The 13,881-nt window shown below is 44.6% G+C and overlaps 2 protein-coding genes and 1 long non-coding RNA gene across 5 annotated transcripts; 2 read left to right on the top strand and 1 right to left on the bottom strand.

Annotated features, from left to right (window-relative positions):
- Positions 1-2,084: 2,084 nt before the first annotated feature.
- On the top strand, positions 2,085-3,245 carry LOC112890635. Its single transcript, XM_025957488.1, has one exon. It carries the CDS (start codon positions 2,085-2,087, stop codon positions 3,243-3,245), a length of 1,161 nt encoding a protein of 386 aa, XP_025813273.1.
- A 311-nt stretch (positions 3,246-3,556) lies between these two features.
- LOC112888412 lies at positions 3,557-6,501 on the bottom strand. 3 transcript variants are annotated; one of them, XR_003227814.1, is made up of 3 exons: positions 5,863-6,501; positions 5,287-5,381; positions 3,557-5,057 (listed from the first exon to the last, which is right to left on the bottom strand). It is a non-coding gene; the product is annotated as an uncharacterized LOC112888412 (long non-coding RNA). The 3 variants fall into 3 exon arrangements; XR_003227813.1 differs by having other exon boundaries at positions 3,557-5,381; positions 5,863-6,183; positions 6,351-6,498; XR_003227812.1 differs by having other exon boundaries at positions 3,557-5,381.
- Positions 6,502-9,528: 3,027 nt separating this feature from the next.
- On the top strand, positions 9,529-11,666 carry LOC112888493 (GDSL esterase/lipase APG-like). Its single transcript, XM_025954713.1, has 4 exons — positions 9,529-9,803; positions 9,902-10,032; positions 10,199-10,688; positions 10,801-11,666. The coding sequence occupies exons 1-4, from the start codon at positions 9,551-9,553 to the stop codon at positions 10,995-10,997; spliced, it is 1,071 nt and encodes a 356-aa protein (XP_025810498.1). The 5' UTR covers positions 9,529-9,550; the 3' UTR covers positions 10,998-11,666.
- The last annotated feature ends 2,215 nt before the right edge of the window (positions 11,667-13,881 follow it).

Here is a 13,881-nt window from a genome sequence, read left to right as displayed (position 1 = left end):
TTTGGATCTGTTCCCTATAACAAATTACCAGTACTGCATCAAGGAGGAATGTTTCATTTTCCAAATAATCTGCTAATTTTGTTAATCTCTTTTTTTTGGAGCTCTGCTTTTCCTATTGTTATACCTGGCTTTGTGCTTACAAACTCAATGCAGTAGGATAGCCGTGTAGTGTATTCAGCAGTCCTGCTGGTATTGTTGCTGCGATCTATGTTCTAGTACCTGAGCAACCTGAGCTTCTGTTGCGCGTTCATGTGTTCTGGGATTTTTTTTGTCCATTTTAATAAAGCGAGACTAAAAGTTAAAAGTTGATGCTATTGCTGAAATTGGCGCCAGCACCAAAACTAAAGGTTTGCTGTCGCCTGATGATCGCCAAGCATAGACGGGCTGGTTCTGGCCGGAAGCCGTTTCCAGGACAGCGCTGGCCTCTACGTTTTCTTCAGCGGCCCGGTGGTCCACAAACCCTCGCCGCCGCCCGCTACTTGTCCTCGTCCTCGGCGGTATAAGCCTTGCCGGAGAAGAACCACCGATCCTGACGCTCTCATCCTCCACTGGCCGCGGCGGCTTCCCGTGCGGAAGAATCCAACACACCGGAGCACCCTGTTGCGGACGATCTTTTCGAGACGCAGCTGGGCAGAGAGCTCGCCTGCTAGCTGCAACTTGCAAGGCGATAGCCATTGGGCTCGGTAAAGCACAACTCGCTGCCTCCCTCCTGAGCGAATTTCTGCTTTATTTTCATGGTGATGTGCTGTGATTCCAGTCAAATTTAAATTTGAAAACTAGATCTCCTGCAACAATAATGCCGGCGCCGAGCTCGTGGTGGCCTACGTTGGCGCGTCACTCGAGCGGGATCATTCAGGTGCCGTTCCAGCAGGCCTCGCGCTGTCGCTGCAGCTCGTGCATGCGGTTCACCTGCGGCCGTGCGGCGTCTTCGCATGACTGGGGTGGGGGGACAGATCATCGGCCCCGGCCTGACGGAGCTTCCTAATGCCAGGGTGGATCGGAGTGGAGCTGCTCTCTCTCTCTCTCTCTCTCTCTCTCTCTCTCTCTCTCTCTCTCTCTCTCTCTCTCTCTCTCTCTCTCTCTCTCTCTCTCTCTCTCTCTCTCTCTCTCTCTCTCTCTGTTGAGACGCATACGTTGCTCACAATTGCCATTTGTCGCCCGACACCCGGGACTCCCATGCACACAGTATGACGGTGCAGGCACCGTGAAGAACATTTGTTAGGGTTTAACTCGATGATCCATTAGTGAAAGAGTTAGACTCAACATCCTTGGTCCTTTTTATGCCTTTATTTTGCATGATTAGTTTCATGGGCGTTTGGGCCTTTTCCATTTCAATTTTAAGAGCCATTTTGTTGTCCCTTTAGAATTTCTATTGTAATATTGACATTTGTTCCGTAATTATCGAGAACTTGAAACATGTTGTTAGAAGCTAACTTTTATCACTTGGTTTGTCATCAATGTTCATTTGTACCCCAATTTAAAGTTGAGTGCTAAACTCTGCTAAAGTTTTTAAGTTTTGCCTAAAGTTTAGTCAATATCATTAGCACTTCTGTTTGGATAGGCTAGTGCTAAGATGTAGCCGCCTGGACATCGGCTTTGTAAGTAGGACCGATTGATTGAACCCTCCATGGCAGTAACAATTTCTCCCTCCATTTACGAATCAGTCCACCATAGTTTAAATGGGACACTGTAAACCATTTCCATCTGTCTAGGTAATTACCGATAATGCGCTAAACCTCAATCTGAAATATAAGAGCTTCAATGAAATGCTGCAAATTCTGAACGAAGCAGAGGATATCCTGTAAGGAACTAGTTATGTCATATCATAAGCATCTACTACTGAAACTAGTTTTGAGAAAATTACCATCATTTATGTTAAATAAACTTACGAAGTTTGTACTTTGTAGGAGTATATTTTTATCAAGAAAACTAAAATTGCCAAATTATGAGCCCAATAAGACCTTCAGTGGGTAGAGAGTAGCGCTCATTCGCACATCCCACCATCTGAGACTCAATTACTACCATTTTTTTTTGTTTACTCTGAACCCTATGTCATTTTTCTCTCAGGCCTGCAATCCTGCGTGATGGCTGCTCCACAATCTTCATCTTGGTCAGACCTCCGGCCAGAACTTCTGGGCCTCGTCCTCAAGCGAGTCCCCTCCCTTGCTGATCGTGTTCGGGTGCGAGCAGTGTGCCGGTCATGGCGCAACAATGCTCAGCTGCACCTCCTGCCCCCACCGCTTCCATGGCTGTCCCTCCTTGATGGTACATTCCTCAGCTTCCCGGGTGGTGAAGTTCACCGCATGCCAGTACCAGGTGATGCTCGTTGCCATGGATCCTTCGACAACTGGCTCTTCCTCGTGCACAGTGATGGCGGGTGCTCGTTGATGAACCCTTTCTCCAAGACTATGCTGCAGCTTCCTAAGCTAGCCACTATCTGGCCTCATGAAATGGGGAACCCTGCAGAGCAACCAGTGTTCTTGAAGTTTGTTGGGCCATCATCCCTGGATGCGTCGCCGGATTCCCTACTAGCTGCAATGATCGTAGACGGCTCTCGCCGCAGCGGGATCTGCATCTGCCAGCCCCCGGGTGCCACTGACAAACTGAGGAAGAACAACTGTGACCACATCTACGACGTTGCCTTCTTCGATGTGAAGCTGTATGCCCTCATTTCCGGGAAGCTCATCGTCCTTGAGATTGTTCAGAAGCACAGATGTCAGCCAAAGATCTCATCCATCAGATGCATATCTGACAACATCTGCAACCTAACCATTGCTGATCCATATGATGGGAGGTACTTCTGCCCCTCTTGGGAATACCTAGTTGAGTCTGCCGGTAGGCTGCTGCTCGTGGTCCGGAGGGTTGGTGTCCTGCTCCCCCTGCCGGAGCGCGACGCACTGCAGCACGGGCGCACTCTCTCGTTCGAGGTGTTCGAGGTCGACCTGACCAGCAACTCCTGTCGCCAATGGAGGAGGCTCAGCTCCTTGGCAGGCCAGGCGCTCTTCATCGGCGCCTACTCCAAGTCCGTCCCTGCAGCGGAATGCGGTCTACCTCCGGAGGACTGCATCTACTTCACGTGCGACTACGCCAGAACTTGCCGGGGTCCTCCTCCGGATCCTCTCCGAGACTCCGGCGTGTTCGACATGAGGACTCGTATGGTCACGCCGCTGCTGCCGGAGACGACAGTGGTGCGGCGTGCTGCCCAGGGGTGTCCGACATGGTTTTTCCCTTCCGGAGCTGTGTGATCCGGATTCCATCCACCATGGCGTGCTTTGTTGTTTCAGGATTCTCGTATTTGTGTACTTCTAGCTGGAAGCCTTGCTTGGCTTAAGTTTATTTCGTTGCTTATGTTAGTCACCTTAATTAAGTTATGGGTATGTTTAGTTGTCTGTCGACAGATTCTACCGGTTAAAATCTGTCAATTTTTGCACCAGTCGTACGCTGATACGTAACCAAAAGAAATCTGACAGATTTAGGCATATCATATCTGTCAATTTCTTAATAGGACAAACAACGATTAACGGGTGGCACATGCAACCTGATCCGACAAGGATTATAAAAAACAAATTATACATCTTTTATTTCTCTTCAAAGGAACTAATTACATACAACCAAATACAGATTACAGCTTCTGCGTAAAAACTATTAAAAGCTACACAAACTACTAAAATAAAGATAGCCCATATCATTCACAATAACGTTCAACTCAGCTGGAGTAAGCATGCTCTTTAGTTGCTTAATTTTCTAGAATAATAAAGCAAAACAAAATGACTCCCACAATGTAGATAACTCAACTATAGGCATATACATATTACTATTACAAAAACCACAAACAACAAAATAAAAAAAATTACAAACGAAATACCTCTTCTTATAGAACTCAAAGACAGCTTCACCAGGCTTATAATCATGAATAACTTACCACCATGTCATCATCACAATAATCATAGCTATTCTCACTCCTTATCGATGTACAATCTCGAGAAGCCATCTAAAAATAATTTAAAGCAACAAAAAATATTAGTTATACGAACAATCAATAAAAACAAATCAAATGCATAGATAATAAAGAGGTCTATAAATATAAAGATATTGTAAAAAACAACAGATTTATTACAAGCTAATATATTAGAGTTGAACCAATTATTCAAGTGTTCATTAGTACATAAAAAGCGACTATTTTTAAAAATAGAAAACACAAATGTGATGATGAAACACCTCAAAAAACATGATAGGAAAATTCAGAACCTACAAAGTTAGGAAAATTCAGATAGCAACCAACAGATAGGAATCAAATGATAAATTTTTGGTGCACCCGGCTGATAGCAAAATGACAGCAACAAAAATAAATTTGGTATGGTGCACATGATTAGCCAATTGAACTAACAGTAACCAAGGCACATGATTAGCGCTAAAGGCCAAAACTATGCTAAACAAGTAAACAAATTGTACATACTCTTGCAAGGATTGGATAGTAGGTACTGTACTAAAATTCGCCAAAACAAGTAGGTACTGTACTGAAATTCGCCAAAACAAAAGCAAGATTCAGACCCACAAAAAGCAAAGTGAACAGAACAAAAGCAATATCAAAAGTGCTGCTACCGGCCACACATGCATAAAAGAAAATTAACTAATCAAGAGTCAAAAAATACATAAGATGATTATCTCAATTTTCCTGCATGAGACAAATAGCCGATAGAAACAATCCATGCTAGAGAGATGAGCTGCAGCTTTATTCATATCGTCATTCAAAAGTACAGAAACACTAGCTGCCGAGAGAAGAAAAATTCACAATATACTCTGAATTAGTGAGAGAAGGCAAATTAACAGACACAATGAAGTTGTTGTTGCGCCTGCTGCGCGCAGCTTCTGCAGTTGGCTAGGACAAAAATATGATCTCAGAGTTGTGACACACTCGAAGCTGCATGGAAGGAACAAAACAGCAAGCTGCAGAAATAAAAACCAACAAAATGTTGAAATCTGACTTGGGAGCGGAATTGCAGGGGCACGCTTGGTTAATTGAAGTCTAGTTGCAGTCAAGGGGATCCTTGACGGGGCTGTGAGACAAATTGAGCTCAGTTAGAGAAGAGGAGAGGAGAGACTCAAAGTAGACGCATGGATATAGTAACAAAAAGGATTGTAAAAATTATTTGAGATCTAAGTCAAAATCTACATACATTAAGAGATTCTTTTAGAATAACCTATCACAAAAAACAAATCAAAACTTGCGGCAGAAGGCACCGAAAGCACATAATATTACTTAAGATAAAGTAAGAAGCTATATACTTTCAAAGTTTTTTTAGAGCATCTGATCGGCAAACACGAGCTGCAGATGGGGAGGGCAGTTGGAGCAGATAGGGTGAATGGTGACCACGAAAAGCCTGCATACAACACAAAAAAGAACCTGATGATCTATGATGATCTAAAAATATAAACTATCACTTGATGCAAACATATTCATATTGCAAAGCAGAATCACTTTGGTGGGGGGTGGGGGCACCATAAGAATTGACATGCTATCACACATACAAAAGAGATTCAGAGGTACAGTAGCAAAAATATGTTTGTTTTTCGTAGCTCAAACATGAGAGTTTATACTGAAGAAGAACATCAGAATATAGATCGGGGAAAAAAAAAGAAGTGTTACCATATCTAAAGTGAACAGTTCGTTAAAAATCTTAATTATGAACAGGTAATAAGCTGAGATGAATGAACATTTAGTAGCAACCATCAAACAAATAGATACAGGATCAAGATACGAGATCCTGTAGAAACATTCAGAGCTTGCACATCATAGTCCGAGAGCATAGTCACATCTGAATACTTAAGGGGCACGTTCAGAAATATTCAGAAGCTACTTACATTGGTAATTGGGTTGAAGAAACTTGGAGAAGCAGTACCAGAGGGCACGCCCCTGCAGCGAGCACTGCAGGACCCTGTCCCAGCCGCTATTTCTACTCAAGCACTGTCTCCAAATATGACACCTGCGCCAAACAACACACAAACACAATGAAACATCAAATCGCACGAAGAATCGAATAGATCAAGTACCAACTAGTTCTATGGCTCGCACCAAAAATCAAATGGAAATCTAATAAAATCACAGAGAATGAACATGCAGATAGAGAGGGCGGATAGAGAGGGCAGACGGAGAGGGGAGGACGAACAGCGACCACGAGCAGCCTGGATTCATAAAAAAAAGAACAGATCACACAAATCAAAGCAGTGGAAATGGTAACACGAATCAGTGAAAACAAATCCTCGGATGCTCCTTGGAAAAAAGGGGAGTGGAAAGGGAGCGCGCTGCCGCGAAAGTGGGCACTGGGCAGGGGAGGGCGAGGGGCTGGTACCGGGGGTGGAGGGGAAGCCGGAGAGACGCGCGCTGCCGTTCCTTCGCTTCCCAAAGATGGCTGCGTCGTTGCCGGCGACACAAGCAGCTGCTCCTTTCAGTTGATTGAGGTAGGAGGAGGAAGGGGATGGCTCCGGAGGATTGGAGAAAGAGATAAAGTGGGTGTTCGTTTCCTGGGGTCTAAATTTTAGAGGGGTCACATTAAAGAGAATCTTGTCATTTAGAAGTATTAAATAAAGTCTAATTACAAAACTAATTGCAGAATCCCAGTGCTAATTCGCGAGACGAATCTAATGAGGTATATTAGTCCATGATTAGTGGATGATTACTGTAGCATCACTGTGCCAGATTATGGATTAATTAGGCTCATTAAATTTGTCTCGCGAATTAGCACCCAGCTGTGCAAAAAGTTTTATAAACAGATTTTATTTAATACTTCTAAATAGCAAGATTCTCTTTGATGTGATGGGTCTAAAGTTTAGAGGGTAGGAAACGAACAGGGCCAAAATATCATTGGGGAAAAAACAAGGAGACTGCGGGAATACAAAGCGCGCGGTTTTCAAAATATTCACCAGATTTGTGGATTCGGACGATGGCGGCGGCACCCGTTAACAAAACGAACCAGAATTCGACAGATTTTTGGAAGAAAATCTGTTGACAGATATTTAGCAAAAGTCTTAAGTTATTTTAGTATTTTATTGTCCATTCAGAACAAATTTCAACAAGCAAGTTCAGTTAGCTCTATATTAAGTTCAGATTTATCCCTTTTTTTCGCAATGCTTCTCTTCTTCATGTAATAAGCTCGTCGACGATGGAGTTACAGCCATTTGTTTGACCTGAATGCTTGCATTCTCTCCTTTCAACTTTCATATCATCATGGTTGCTGTAACCGAATTTTGTGGTTCTCCTCCTACATTTCTATATGCATGATGCTATGATCTATTTCCCGGTGCTACGGTGAGATCACTAACCAGAATAGGTGGCTATTGAGTTTTAATCTGATCCTTTTCTGGTGGTATATATCGTCTGATTCTGACAAGTGTTATATACCACAAAGTATATCTTCACTAGGGACGTCTCCATCCATGGCGGAAACGCCGTTCGCTGGCACGGGCCACTGCTAGCTTGCGCGAGGGCGTATAGGCCCATTGCACGCTGCGACGGGCCACTACACTCAAAAGCCCTTCCATTCATGAAGACTCCCGCGAACATGTGAGACGGCACGACGCGGCCCATAGATCGCTCGATCTCGTCGTCTGGAGTCTGCTGGACTGCGGCAAGGGCGCCGTAGACGCCGGCTCCGCCCATCTCCGAGCTGGCGCGAGCGCACGGCCATCCACGGCAGTCCTAGCGCCATTCTCCCGATAGGCACTTGTATGCAATTGTTGTTTTGGGCTGGGCATCAAGCAATTTGCTGAGATTGTTGGATAGACAACGTATGAACAAGCGCAAGATGAGGAAGATATTAAATGGCTATTTTCGTCCCTCAACTATCACCTGAGTGTCAGATTCGTTCCTCAACTTTAAATTGGACCAATTTAATCCTCAAGCTTTTGTCTTCGGGTTAATCGTGTACCTCATCCTAGGTGGCCGTCCACGTTGGCATGCCACATCAGGAGTGTTTTGCGTGAAAATATCAATACCAAAATATTCTATATACCTTTTGTTTTTGTTTGCATCCTCTCTCTCCTACATCTATTGTTGAGGCCACCACTGATCCTTTATTTTCTCTGAAAATATGGTTTGCTCTCCAATTTACTCAATGTTAGGCTGATTGCAAGATGAGAGGGAATAAAGTGGATGGAATTTGAGTGATCTTGTAATAGGTGGAGGAGACATATATGAAATTTATATATGACATTTGCTAGTGATGAGTCAGCGAAAAATATGTCTAGAATGATGTGGCCTGCTAATATGGACAACCAACTAGGGAAAGGGACGAGATTGATCCGAAACTAGAAGTTGGAGGACTAAATTGATCAAATTAAAAGCTAAGGGTTGAGGAACCAACTTGACCCTCGGACAATATTTGAGGTATGAATATGCCTATTTTGCCATATTAAATCACTAAGGCAGTGAGTGAGTGACCTTTACATAGGATCTTTCTAAATTGTTGTCATCCTCTGAAAACATTTGTGATTTGCGACATCAACATCTGCGCTTGTGACTATTCCTCCTTAGAGCGACTCCAGCAAACCCTCTAAATAAGCCTCTAAATAAGTCATCATCTTAAATTTGGAGGGTGGAATAAAAAATACTCCAGTAGACTCTCTACTAAAGCCTCCATTTTGGAAAGGTCTATAAATCTCTTCCTCCACCCTCTATTCTTAGAGAGTGTCCAGGGAGCCCCCTATCCACTGATAAATAGGTCCCACCCTTTATATTAAAAGAAGATGGTGAGATTTAGAGACTATTGCTAGAGTTAAAGTTAAAAGCTAGCCTTTAAGAAATAGAAGGAGCCCTTGCTAAAAAGGTAGAAGAGAGTCTGTTTTGAAAACCATCGCTGGAGATGCTCTTGAACCCAAACCTTTCTATCAACAAACAGAGGTCGATGGCTCCAAATAACTGCAGGTACTATCTGTCGAGGGTATCACTATCACCAACCGTTAATCATAAGCCTCGCGCTTTCAGTTCGTGCCATCAGGTAGCTCCGTCGGTCAGATTTCTTTTTCCCTTTTGTTTGAGTAACCTGTCCATTATAGATAGTTTTTCAATTATGTGCTCACACTTATAGCTATTTTTTCTTAAGTAGCAGGCGACATGCCTATCAACCGCAAGACGTATGCGATTTTGATAATCTCAAGATCAGCTGGTATAAGTGGGCTCTACATTTCTTTCAAAAAAAAATAAGTAGGGTTTCCATGAGTGTGTTTTTAGGGGTGCGCGTGCTACATTTCAAAATAATCATGTCATCAGTTGGCAGATAACAGCTGCTGTCACAAAGAAATGGCATTACGAACTTCATTTCATAGCCTACAGTACTAGGAACAGATGCATTAACGGTATAAAAAGACGTGCATAATCAGGGCTCCCGTCGGTACAGCTTGGACGACGCCTTCAATTCCACGCCCAACCGCGAGCTACATCGACGTGGACGCGTCGTACCATGTAGTACTATGCTAACTCGCATATTATAAGTATCTTGACAGGCCAGTATGTCAGCCACGGATGCAGTGCAGACGAGCCAGAAGAGCTAGTAGCATGGCGTCCACGGCAGCGCCGCTGGCCCTGTTCCTGCTCGCGGCATCGGCGATGGGCGGCGGCGGCGGCGCCCAGGCGCAGCCGCTCGTGCCGGCGGTCATCTCCTTCGGCGACTCGACCGTCGACGTCGGCAACAACAACTACCTCCCCCGCGCGGTGTTCAAGGCCGACTACGCGCCGTACGGGCAGAGCTTCGCGCGCCACCAGCCCACCGGCCGGTTCTCCGACGGCAAGATCGTCACCGACATCACCGGTTGGTTTGCGATGCGCTGCCACACACATACACACATGGATGCTCCGGCCGGCGGCCGTGACGAACGCCTGACGATGACCGCGCGCGTGTGGTTGCAGCTGACACGCTGGGTTTCGAGAGCTACGCGCCGCCGTACCTCAGCCCGCAGGCGTCGGGGAAGAACCTGCTCATCGGCGCCAACTTCGCCTCGGCGGCGTCCAGCTACCACGACGACACGGCGGCCATGTATGTAAGTACCATAAGCTCAGCTCTCCATGTCAGCATGTTGCTACATATAGACTAAAAGGCTTTGGGTCCGTACAGCAACCATTTTTAGCAGCACAAGATTTTGCACGATGGGACTGTGACAACTGACAGCAGCAAGTACTTGTGCTACTACTTGAGCACACGTGCAGGACGCGATCACGCTGACCCAGCAGCTCGAGTACTACAAGGAGTACCAGTCCAAGCTGGCTGCGGTGGCCGGGCGCGCCACGGCGCGCTCCATCCTCACAGGCGCGCTGTACGTCGTCAGCACGGGCACCGGCGACTTCCTCCAGAACTACTACCACAACGCCTCCCTGTCCCGCCGCTACGACGTCGGCCGGTACTGCGACCTCCTCGTCAGCATCTTCTCCGGCTTCGCCGAGAAGTTGTATAAGCTGGGGGCGCGGCGGATTGGCGTCACGTCCATGCCGCCGCTGGGGTGCTTCCCGGCGTCCATCAGGCTGTACGGCGAGGGCCGCGGCGCGTGCGTGGCCAGGCTCAACCGCGACGCCGAGACCTTCAACGGGAAGCTGAACGCCACCGTCGAGGCGCTCAAGGGGCGGCACGCTGACCTCAAGATCGCCGTCTTCGACATCTACACGCCCCTCCGGAAGCTTGCCGAAGCGCCGGTGGAGCAAGGTACTCGTGCTGGATTCATAGAAAACAAAAAGAAAAATTACGATGTGAAGATTCCCACGCGTGCTGGAACTTGATAACCATATACGATTGCGTGGTTGGACCTTATTCTTAGGCTTCGCCGACGCGAGGGGGACGTGCTGCCGGACGGGGACGGCGAAGACGAGGGTGTACCTCTGCAACCCGACGACGGCCGGCACGTGCCGGAACGCCAGCAGCTACGTCTTCTTCGACGGCGTCCACCCGTCGGAGGCGGCCAACGTCTTCATGGCGGAGTCCATGGTCGAAGCCGGCATCGAGCTGGTCACCTAGTAATGGCGTGAATAAACTAGAGCACTACACAGCAGCTGCAGGTGCTGCAGCGACAAGGCAGTAGGCCATAACCATGCATGCATGTGTTGCTGCTTATCGGTTTCCTGTTCCGTCCGAGAAAACTACAGTATACTGTTAAATAGCCTGTGCGGTTGCACGGCCGGTCCGACCACTTTAGTAATATTGTTATACAACGTGTTTTCCTATATATAAATTTGTATATGTGTTATAAAAAAGTATTGAGGCGTGGCCTCGTGATCATGATTGTACTCCCTCCATTTTCCTTTTCTATATAAAATACCTATTCCATTTCGTTAGGATGATGATTTAACTAATAATTACTCAATTAGTATTTCATTAATGCAACACGAAACCATAATCACAAAGGATTGTCCTAACGAAACAAAATAAGCATTTGTAATTTCAAATGGAGGGAGTAGCTCACAAATGCAGGAGCTCTATCTTCCTAGCAATGTTATGGGGGCATTAATACTTATATATTATATGACCATGACATTTTAGGTATGCAAGAAACTAACAGCAAATAGACTGAAACTTCTCATCCAATAGCATACTATATTTACTAATAACATATGTATTTTCGTTTGCTTGCACTTTGAAGTTGAGTTTGTATAAGAGCCAAACAACACCAGCAGCCAACGACAAACTATTACCAACAAGCCATAAACTGACTAAGGGTGTGTTCGTTTTCTGGGGTCTAAAGTTTAGAGGGGTCACATCAAAAAGAATCTTGTCATTTAGAAGTATTAAATAAAGTCTAATTACAAAACTAATTGCAGAACCCCAGGGCTAATTCGCGAGACGAATCTAATAAGGTATATTGGTCCATGATTAGCGGAAGATTACTGTAGCATCACTGTGGCAAATTATGGATTAATTAGGCTCATTAAATTTGTCTCGCGAATTAGATGGCGCACCCATCTGTGCAAAAAGTTTTAGATGGGTGCGCCATCTAATTCGCGAGACAAATTGTATTAAATAAAATCTGTTTATAAAACTTTTTGCACAGATGGGTGCGCCATCTAATTCGCGAGACAAATTTAATGAGCCTAATTAATCCATAATTTGCCACAGTGATGCTACAGTAATCTTCCGCTAATCATGGACCAATATACCTCATTAGATTCGTCTCGCGAATTAGCCCTGGGGTTCTGCAATTAGTTTTGTAATTAGACTTTATTTAATACTTCTAAATGATAAGATTCTCTTTGATGTGACAGGTCTAAACTTTAGACCCTAAGAAACGAACGTGCCGTAAGTGCAACAGCCTACACAAGTACATGTGTATATCAAATCCAGCAGTCAAATGAACGCTCATGACCCAAGGAAACACAATTCATTCGCTTGCATTAACTCAGGAAGGAAAAGATCATGTTACCTGCAGACCATCCCTGTTGCAGAATTGACAATTCTCCCAGAACCCGTACCAGAGCAATGAATGCTGCACCTGAAGACATTATGCCGCCCATACTTCAGTTCACATGTCAAGCAGGTTCCATTGTTCCTGGAGAGCAGTTAAAGATTTCTTAACACAAAGATGTATCACCGAGTGCAGCCAGAAGAAATGAAAACCTGGTAGACTGAAATACGCATTGAATGGAAGCTCAATCATGCGCCTACTTGATGTTTCCTCTTAACAGGGACCAGTCAACTTTGCAGTAAAAGGGCGTCTGAACTCTGAAGTAGCAGTAAGCCATGTGAATCTGAAACCGTGAAAATAGAAACCAACTCATCAGAAGTGGAGAATGCTAGCACATAAAATAAAATTAGCAGTTTAGCACGTGATAAACCTTAACTATAAAGAATAGCTAGCATTCATGACACTGAGCAAGTGCTTAATTATTAAATTGCTTGTCAGTTGAGGCCGACCGACACATAATCAATGACTCAGACCACCGTGCAGCATCTGTGGAGATGTCAACAGTTACTGGGATCATGGCAGAGAAGAAAAAAAGAGGCATCAGGTCCACATTAAATGACATTAACCCGCAACTGCACAAAATTCAAGTTCTTTAACATAAAGTTCTAAGCTACCATATGCAACTTCAGGATAGCAAAGTCGAAGATGTAGTGAAGACATGGAACTCATAACTTGCCAGAACTATTTCTCCAGTCTGGCAAGGCACAACTAAAAAAACTGCATCAACTCAAATTTGTCTCCGCTGTTATGTTTGACTCAAATACATTAAGAGTCCTCCAGGATATTTTGGCTTATGTCCTCTCTGTGTGACGTTAGATGTCACTTTGAAGCATGTATGCAGGTATGGAAAATAAGCTATAGCTCAGAGAGAAAATAGGTAAAATAACTTGTTCCTCAAAAACAGTTTGATACCCTGGTTCATGTAAAAGCAGGTCAAAGCTTCCACATTGCAACAAGAAGTACCATTTGTAGTAAGCATGTCAAGAGAAGTTGGCCAAGTAAGAGCGATCCTTTGATATTGTAATCAGAAAGATAGCCGACAAGGTGCAGTGTACAAGCTTGACGGTAAATTACAGTGGAAAGTTCCAGATTGGAGCCAGCAGCTACATATCCAAGAGAAAAGTTGATTTCACCACTTACTTGTCCATGACATATTTCAATATTTGTATGTGTTACAGGTATTACTTTAAATTATCTATAACTGGCATATACTATTAAATTACATTATCTTGAACTGATCAGGAATTCAGGATTTATGGCACTCTTTTGATGGACAGGACTTACCATTCTGGAAGGAAATGATCATTAGCTGCAATGGATCCGGTGCAACTCAACAGTTCAGAGTATTGTGCTTCCTTCAACCATATTACCATTACCATCAGAATGGAGATTGACAACCAATTTAGACCCATTCAAATATTCAATAGATGCAAAAAATCCATG

This window comes from Panicum hallii, chromosome 4 (assembly GCF_002211085.1).
Source record: "Panicum hallii strain FIL2 chromosome 4, PHallii_v3.1, whole genome shotgun sequence".
Taxonomy (NCBI): domain Eukaryota; kingdom Viridiplantae; phylum Streptophyta; class Magnoliopsida; order Poales; family Poaceae; genus Panicum; species Panicum hallii.
Note: the sequence above shows the minus strand (reverse complement) of the source record. Positions and strands in the feature narration are given on the sequence as shown.